This window comes from Maylandia zebra, linkage group LG10 (assembly GCF_041146795.1).
Source record: "Maylandia zebra isolate NMK-2024a linkage group LG10, Mzebra_GT3a, whole genome shotgun sequence".
NCBI lineage: Eukaryota > Metazoa > Chordata > Actinopteri > Cichliformes > Cichlidae > Maylandia > Maylandia zebra.
In genome coordinates this window covers 12673774-12681760 of record NC_135176.1, presented here as the reverse complement: position 1 = coordinate 12681760, position 7987 = coordinate 12673774, and the positions used below count along the sequence as shown (strand labels likewise).

Sequence of the window (7987 nt, the reverse complement as noted above, 5' to 3'; positions counted from 1 at the left end):
AAATATATGAAGTCCAAGACCCTGTGAGTGAATATGTGTGTGTAGACCTTTTTTGTGACTCGGTTTTGGCCTAACCTAATAACAGAAGCATTGGACTTAGAAATTTAGTTCAGCTCATCTTGTCAGAGTTTAGAACAAATAGCTCAATTGTTCACATCACAAACAGTTGCATTGTTTTAACACGTGTCAGCACTATGATTTAAATTTTCTGTTCAGTCTGTTTTATCCTATATCTGTCTTTAGTTTTTTAAATGTAGCAAACAAACAAATAAATAAGAACTCCTGTGAATGGATGATGAGTCTTATTAGCAGCCAGTATTTTCTATTTATCTGGATACGATTATGACCTCCTTTACAATGAGAGTGAGATGAAAGCAAAGCTGACCTGTTAGAAGTACCTGGAGAACAAATGATCCCGCTGTGTAAACACAGGTTATTACCTCTGATGTTCTAAAGGGGGATACACTGGGAAAAAGGCATCTAAATGAGAATTACAAGTTTGATTTTATGACACTGAGACGTTTGTGCTGAAATCTGGTGAAGTAAATATTGTCTGCATGCAATCGTGGTTGTTTTGCATGTGTAATGTAATGTATAAAATACAGATTGTAGACACAGAGGATTATTAATAAGGAAAACACATAATGAGGGTTTCTTGGTATGAACCAAACATTTTAATATGGAACATGATATAAGAAAAATGCATTTAATCATGTGTGTTTTGACACAGTAACAAGAATATTACTAAGTATAATCGTGGGGTAATATTTGTGGGACCGCTCCTTAATTTCCAGTCGGTAGCAGCAAAATTTGTACTTGCAACATTACTCTAAGTCATGCAGAATAAATGCAATATACATCACAGCAACAACAAAAAAGTCATTACTATTTACACCTATGAGGCAGTGTGAAACCTGGCAATTCAATTTGGGGTATTCTCTTCCACTCTCTGTTAGCTTCAACTACAATTCAATCACAAGTCCCATTTGAATATCTCCATATGGCCATAGTGCAATACCTTGGCTACACAAACACAGTGGGATGGAGTACCTGGCATCTGCAGAAGGACGTGGCAGAAAATTAAAGGCTGTCTTTTTTCTGTGCCTTGTGGAGGTTGACTGATTTTTTGTCAACAAAGTTATGTGTAATGACACTGGATTTTCCTACCAACTGTCATGCAGAGATTCACAATGGGCACACGTACAGTGCCGAGCAGTGCTGCTTCTACAAAGGCTTTTTCTCTTCTTTAGACCAGTAGTAGCATACCTAAATAAACAGTTATACCTGCACTAAACAGAGCACTATTCCCACGTGTTCTATTAATTATATATTATGAGAAAACCTGAAGTTTCATGTAAATTGAGCAGCCTCATCATTACTGAGGGAAGTAGAAAAAGAAAGAAAAACACTCAGCAGAGGTTCTCATGTATGTACTTTATTTAAAAAAAAAAAATGCAGCTACAATATGGCACAGGTGTGATATGTGAGTCACATGGCTGGGTACAATGTTTTAGTCTTACAAAGCATGCTTGCACATTAAACACTTAATAAATACGGTTATTCTGCTTTTTACGGCGCACAATCAGAAAGAAAATGATTCAATTTTCTGGGGCCGTTTGTATAAGAATTAAAAATACACTGTGCCGCTTGTGTGCATGAGTGTGTGTGGGTGAGTAAGGGACTGCGGGTGAGCCGAGGGGTGGAGAAAATGTCTTACAAACAATCAGGTAGACAGCATGCATACAAAAATAGACGACTATTCTGATCGTTCATCTGTAATTTACAATACGAGTTCATTATTGCCAAGCCTTTTATTTTTGTGCCTCTGGTTTGAGGGATAGCTTGCGTTCTGTGTCTTCTCTGACCTCTCTTGGAAAAGTACAATGTACATTCACTATCACTGAGGCACAGCACTTGATTTACAATTTGTATAAGTAACCCAAAACACCGTGTAGTCACTTTTGCTGTAATGTAATATCATAATATCTGTATATATATATATATATATATATATATATATATATATATATATATATATATATATATATATATATATAGCATCCTGTACACTCGTACAACAAACATACCCATGAATCAAACACACATGCATAACCAAATGTTGTGCACAATGAGCAGCTGCACACAACTCCAGCATAATGTTCAAACAACTCAACAGAAGCAAAGGGACGTGGCCATGCACTTGAGCAATGATTTAAAAACCTCTCTGACAAATTTCTGACATGGAATCAAAGTGCTTATTTGCCATAAACCCTGGGGGCCTATAACTTATTTCATCAAGCCAGGCATCTTTTTTTGCCTTTTGTTAAAGCCCTCATCCTAAAAAGAAAGCGATGAGGCAAATAGGGATAGCGAGTCTTTGTGCTCCTGCAAGTGGACTGCAGTTGAAGGTGTTGTAAGGGAGAGGAGATGGAGAACCAAGAAGGTAAACAATGGTTTTTGGTGCCTTTCATTTCTGTCACTGGGACACCAGCTGTGTGAAGTGCAGACAGAGGTGTTATAGCTTAGTTGTCACCACCACACCGATTCTCAACAGGCTACCCTAAAAAACCCAACGATCGATTTGTGTCTTGAAGGGGGACGTTCTGCAAGAAAATAAAAGCACGAATCAGAAATCAGCAAATGCAACTCATTTATAAAACAATAATTCATGCTTAAATGTGTTGTTATACATTGAGTGAACTGTGGAGAATTCGTAAGCGGTGAAGTTTGTCATTCAGCAGGGGGTCGTTAACTCGGCGGACAAACGAGCGCTTGTATTCCAGGCGGTTGGCTGGTCTGTGATCAGACAGGTTTGTCTGCTCCAGGGCACGGTACAAATCTACCAGAGAGTCCGTCTGCATCCTGCAGTCACGTCCATGGCCTGGCAAGACACAAAATGCACCAAAAAACATATATTAGTAAACTAAAGTCGAAACTGAGATTTGTTACCTTTTCACACCCTCTAACAATGCTCCCCCTAGAGTGATTAAAAAAAAAACATTTTGCTAATTGGATGAATCAATTCTAGTTTTCATTTTTTACTGATTAGCCTATTGACTAATTATGTAGCCTATGGACGTCTCCTGAGATGAGCAAACATTTCTTTTGTTTTTAAGACATTAGTCAGAGCTACATGTATTATTTGTGCTTTTTTCTTCAGACAGCAATAAAGGAAGAAAAAGGACCTTAAACCTAGGAAACTGGAATCTCATGCATTATTCTAATAAGCTACCCAAACCCCATTTGTCTCCTGTTTTCATGCACTGCCCCCTGTTGCCAACACTCATACACTGCACTCGGGCTCTGATTATGTGAGTTGTCACACACTGTTTTGTATTTTGGAAGCAGGGTGGTACATTCTGAGGCTTTTGGGCTGTGCTTTGAAATGTATCGCGCTTTGTTTGCCGCCTGTTTTGTGTCTGCTTTCTCATCCCTATTGGAAGTGGTGGAGAGACCGAACCCACGGAGCAATAGATAAATGAGGACAAGAAGAGAGGGGCCTTGGGCGAGCTTCTTTATCCCATTCTGAATTCAACATTAACTTGGGCTGAAAGGATTCCTCCTCGCCTCGCCATCCAAACACCGCCGAGAGGCACGACAACATCTCGATCAGGCAAGAGGGAAAAAGGAGAGAGAGAAAGCGAAAGAATGAGCTAGAGAGTGTGCTAGAGAGAAAAAGAGAGTGGGCTGCCAAGATAAATCAGTATCAAATAAGACTAAATTTCATTTCACTTAGACAACTTCCCCGGAGGACTTCAAGGGATGGCGAATGGGCTGGCTTTAAATCCAATCCAATAAAGCAATAATAGCGAGTATTCAACCTCTGACATTTGCTGGCTCTGACTGCCTGTTAGCAGCTTTAATAAAATAAATGATGACAAATAAGCGCATTTGCACAGCCGTGTGCTGATGAAAAGACTGATCTGCATATAACACTGAGCAGGAGAGGCTCTCACAGCAGGACCATTCAGTGATGCTGTTAAGTGTGCAACGTCTTCATCTCTACCTCAACATTTTTGTACCCCCACAAAACTGTCAGATTAGCTCTAGGAACTCTTCATCGCAGCCACCTGTCAGGCTCCAAATGTGTTAATCTGAACTGATTTTCAGTTCAGAGGTATTTAACGCTTTTGATTAAACGTAAGTGGATATTGTTGTTGACCTCTCTTGAATACAGCAGACACGGTGATTATAGCATTGTTTATTGTAAGAGGTGGTGCCTGACTGTCTAAATCGAAGCAATATGCCTCAAATTTGTGAGAAGAATGTCAACTTGTGCTAATAACGAAAAAAATCTTCCCAAGCATATGTGAATACTTCAACCCATCCATAGATTTCATTCATTTTAACCAATTCAGGGTGGAGTTCAGTGGGGTCACAGCCTATCCCAGCTGTCATAGGATGAGAAGTGACGTAGCACCTGAACAGATCGCCAGTCTGGGCTAACGCACAGATTCAGCCAAGTTTTTTCACAGTCATGAATTACCCAACAAATTGGACAGAGAGGCCAAAGCATGCACAGTGAGAACATGCAAACTAAAAGTAGGAGGGCCCCGTCCGGCCAGTGGACTCAAACCCACAACCTTCTTGCTGTGAGGCAGCGCTGCAAACCACTGCAGTTCCACTGCCCTGCCTTTTGAACCATATTACCTGCAGCAGTGAGGCAGGCAATAGTCTGAAGGCAGCTTGCGTTCCACTTTCCAGTTTCACTACCAATCAGTTTCTAGTATTAAGAGATAAATCAATATCTTCCATGCAGACTGTGGGCAGCAGCGGCAATCTACCAATAAGCAAAGCAATCACAAGGACTTTTTTTGTTGCAGTGCCCTCCTAGCAACTAGAAGCAACCACCTGCCAATCATATCATTCTCTAGCAACCACAGGTTGCTAGAGGGTTACCAGCTGTGTGACTGAGGCCTAAGCTTTATTGGTATATAGCCCAAAAATCCATCATTAAACAGTTTTTAGGAAAATAATTATTTTATTAGTTTTTCTGTTAGCTATAGAGTGCAGCAGGATTTTACAGTTTGCACATCTCATTCCCTCATCCATGGTCACTTTGGAATAGGATGTTGGTTTGATGCTGGAAGTAAGGTCTTGGATGAATACGGGGTTTAGACATTTGGTTCTGTAACATGAAATATATAAATAAAAAGCCCACTTAGAGAAGCGTTTTACTTGTCCCAGAAAAGTTTCCAAAACAGTGATTAAATAAGACTTGTTGGGGACACTGTGATTACAATTGTGATTACATTAGCCATAGCAGCATGTTGCTATTGCTTTATAGCCTAATAGTGTTATTAAATCATAAGGGGCTTTGGTGAATTCAAATCCTGTAAAAATGTTATAAAATAAATACAAAAGAGAAGACTGCAACTGTTTGGCTTTTCATGACAGGCAGCATACTGTAGTAAATCTGAAAATTCATATAAGGAATCTGACCTGCATCCCTGGACCGGTCCAGTGGATAGTGCTGCGGTTCCCCCTGATCAGAAGCAGCAGTGGCAGCCAGGATAGCATGGAGGCCGCTGTCCCTGGGAAGTGTGAAGCTGCGAGGTTTTCCTCCTGCCTCTGAATCAATACTGGCCCTGAGGGGCAAGGGCAGGGCTCTGTACTGTTCCTGCAGCAGACTGCGCTGTGCAGGCAGCGTGGCCTGCCTGCGGTACTCCATCGCCAACTGGTCCCTGTCCTGGGATAACAAGGATTCCTCCATGGGAAACGTCTGGAGGTAGTGCATCCGTGTGTTGCTTTCCATCTGGTCGTGCCACGAGTTTCGATGGCTGCTCGTCTTTGGCCCGGGGGAGATGCCATTGTTGCTGCTGCCTTCCTGAGGCTCCGAGCGGAACTCCTCGTGAGAAGAACGAGACTGAAAGGTGTCAGAGGAGGAGAGATGCCCGCGTTTCGGTTCAAGGTAAGGACTCACCTAATTACAAACAGACGTAAGAAAAATAAGGGACGTGTGCCACTGAGGAAAATTCAGTAAATCAACCATAAATTTCTGAACTACAGGCTGACAGACTCACTGAGGATGCTCTGGGATAGGTGTCATAAGGTGGTGGTGGACTGTCCTGTTTGGACATTGAGGGCATTTCCATGTCCTCATGATCACTCTCACTCCAGTAATCTGTCATGTACAAAAGTACTGTTGAGTTAATACTTCTAGGCTCAAGCAAAATCAACTGTTTCTACATGCAGCAGAAAGGGGTAACTTTTCTCACACGCATACAGTTTGCAATCTGAACACCTGCATAAGGTCGGAAAAATCAAACTCTGACTAACAGCTCTGACAAGGGCACTGTGGCAGGAGTGTGGATGGGTAGGTGTGATGTACAAGTCCGGGTCCACTCTGGAGTGTGAAAAAGGATGAATCTAAGATGTGAGAACTTCCTTATAGGTCTTCTGGAGGTGTTATGGTTCTAATTTAGAAACTCTTCTGTAAAGCAAAAGACCCTGTTTTCATGAAGCTTGTGATAAACCTGCTCTCACCCACCCACCCATGCAAGGTTCCTACGTAGGCTCCTCTAAATAGCGCAAGGGTTAGTTACATTATTTCCGGTCCATCTTTAAGAAGCTGAAGAAGTTATTCAGCCCCTTAAAATTACTATTTATACTCAGCACGACGAAGCGATTCTTGAATCTGATGTAAAGCGGAAGTACAACGCCTCTGCTGCTGATCTAAATCTGTATATTGAATCCTCTGCATCTGGTCTTGTTTTTCCAGGCCATAGCATCAAATTTACTCTGAGCCAAGTTATAATTTTCAAATCCCCAATTCATTTCCTTGTAATTCTTCTAAACTTTGACAGTCAAATAAATAATTAATGAGCTCATCTCCCAGTGGAAAGATTCAGACAAAGAAGTCTTTACTTTAAAGCAAGTGAACCAAACTAAAGAAGCAAGAATTTAAATGGAGTCATCTCTACAGTCACTTTTTTTTAAAGAAACGTTAATGTTGGAACAACCAGTTTTGTCCATTTGTGGTGCAAAAGTTGTTGCACCTCCAGTTCTAAACAGTAAAGACAGGAGCTTAATTACTGCTGTGAGCCTCTGACAGCAAATCAAAACCTCTGCCAAATGAAGACTAGGCAAAATAATTATTCACGCATTTGTTTCAACTTTTATGTACGTAATTCCTCAATCGAAAAGCAACAGCGTGACGCCCCACTGCTTAGAAATCATCAGTTTTATATAACTGTTGACCTGTAACAGCTGAAGAAATTCTTGCAGCACCGTGAACACAGACTGTGACTAATCTCACCTTGGTCTTGGCGCATTTTCTCCTGCTGCTCAGAGTAGCCTGCCACTGCCATACTGAGACGACTAAGCCACCTGTGGGGGAGAACAACAGCACTGACGCACAGCAATTCAACATCCAATGAAACATCTCATACCAGTGTGTGTGTGCGTGTGTGTGTTCAACTGGTTGACTAATAAACTTACAAAACTACTTTGTTTCAAACAGAGAGGGCAGTCTATTAGTAGGGGGATTCAGTTTGCAGACAGTATGGGTTTAAATGTTTGGGGAGTGTGCAATACGGCTATAAAAGCCTCATTAACTCACCGGGACATGTCGTCTACATTTTCCGCAGCAAAGTAGAAGGTCTTTATCTTCGGATGGCAAGCCTTGAAAGCACTAAAAGGGACATATTTAATCACACGTAAGCAGAAGGACAGCAACGTATGGCTCGCATTTCCATGTGAATGCTGTCGACTGGAAAAATAAACCGACACATGGCCGTGCATATACTGATTCATGCTGACACCAAAACAGCAAGACTGCGCGTCATGAGATAAAGCGCTTTGATTATTTTGGGGAGTTGCACAAGTTGGAGTCAGCCTCATGAAGTACGATTCCATTTATATACAGTCACAGTCTTCAACCCAAAAGCTGAAGGGCATCATTAAGATAAATAATTAAGATAGAGCCATAATTATTAAACACAACTCCGAACCCTGTAATATTCCTGTTGTTTAACTCAGTACTGAA

At 41.2% G+C, this 7987-nt stretch overlaps 1 protein-coding gene across 3 annotated transcripts in view; it reads right to left on the bottom strand.

Annotated features, from left to right (window-relative positions):
* Positions 1–2058: 2058 nt before the first annotated feature.
* Positions 2059–7987, bottom strand: part of LOC101482853 (connector enhancer of kinase suppressor of ras 2) — a 38107-nt gene continuing 32178 nt past the window's right edge. For all 3 annotated transcript variants that reach the window (XM_012922642.3, XM_012922643.3, XM_004563873.5), the window contains exons 17-22: positions 7562–7633; positions 7259–7329; positions 6024–6124; positions 5443–5923; positions 2691–2881; positions 2059–2603 (exon numbers count right to left, since the gene is read on the bottom strand). In XM_012922642.3, the coding sequence (XP_012778096.1) occupies positions 2556–2603; positions 2691–2881; positions 5443–5923; positions 6024–6124; positions 7259–7329; positions 7562–7633 (964 nt within the window). In that variant the 3' untranslated portion in view covers positions 2059–2555. The remainder of the gene's footprint in view (positions 2604–2690; positions 2882–5442; positions 5924–6023; positions 6125–7258; positions 7330–7561; positions 7634–7987) is intronic.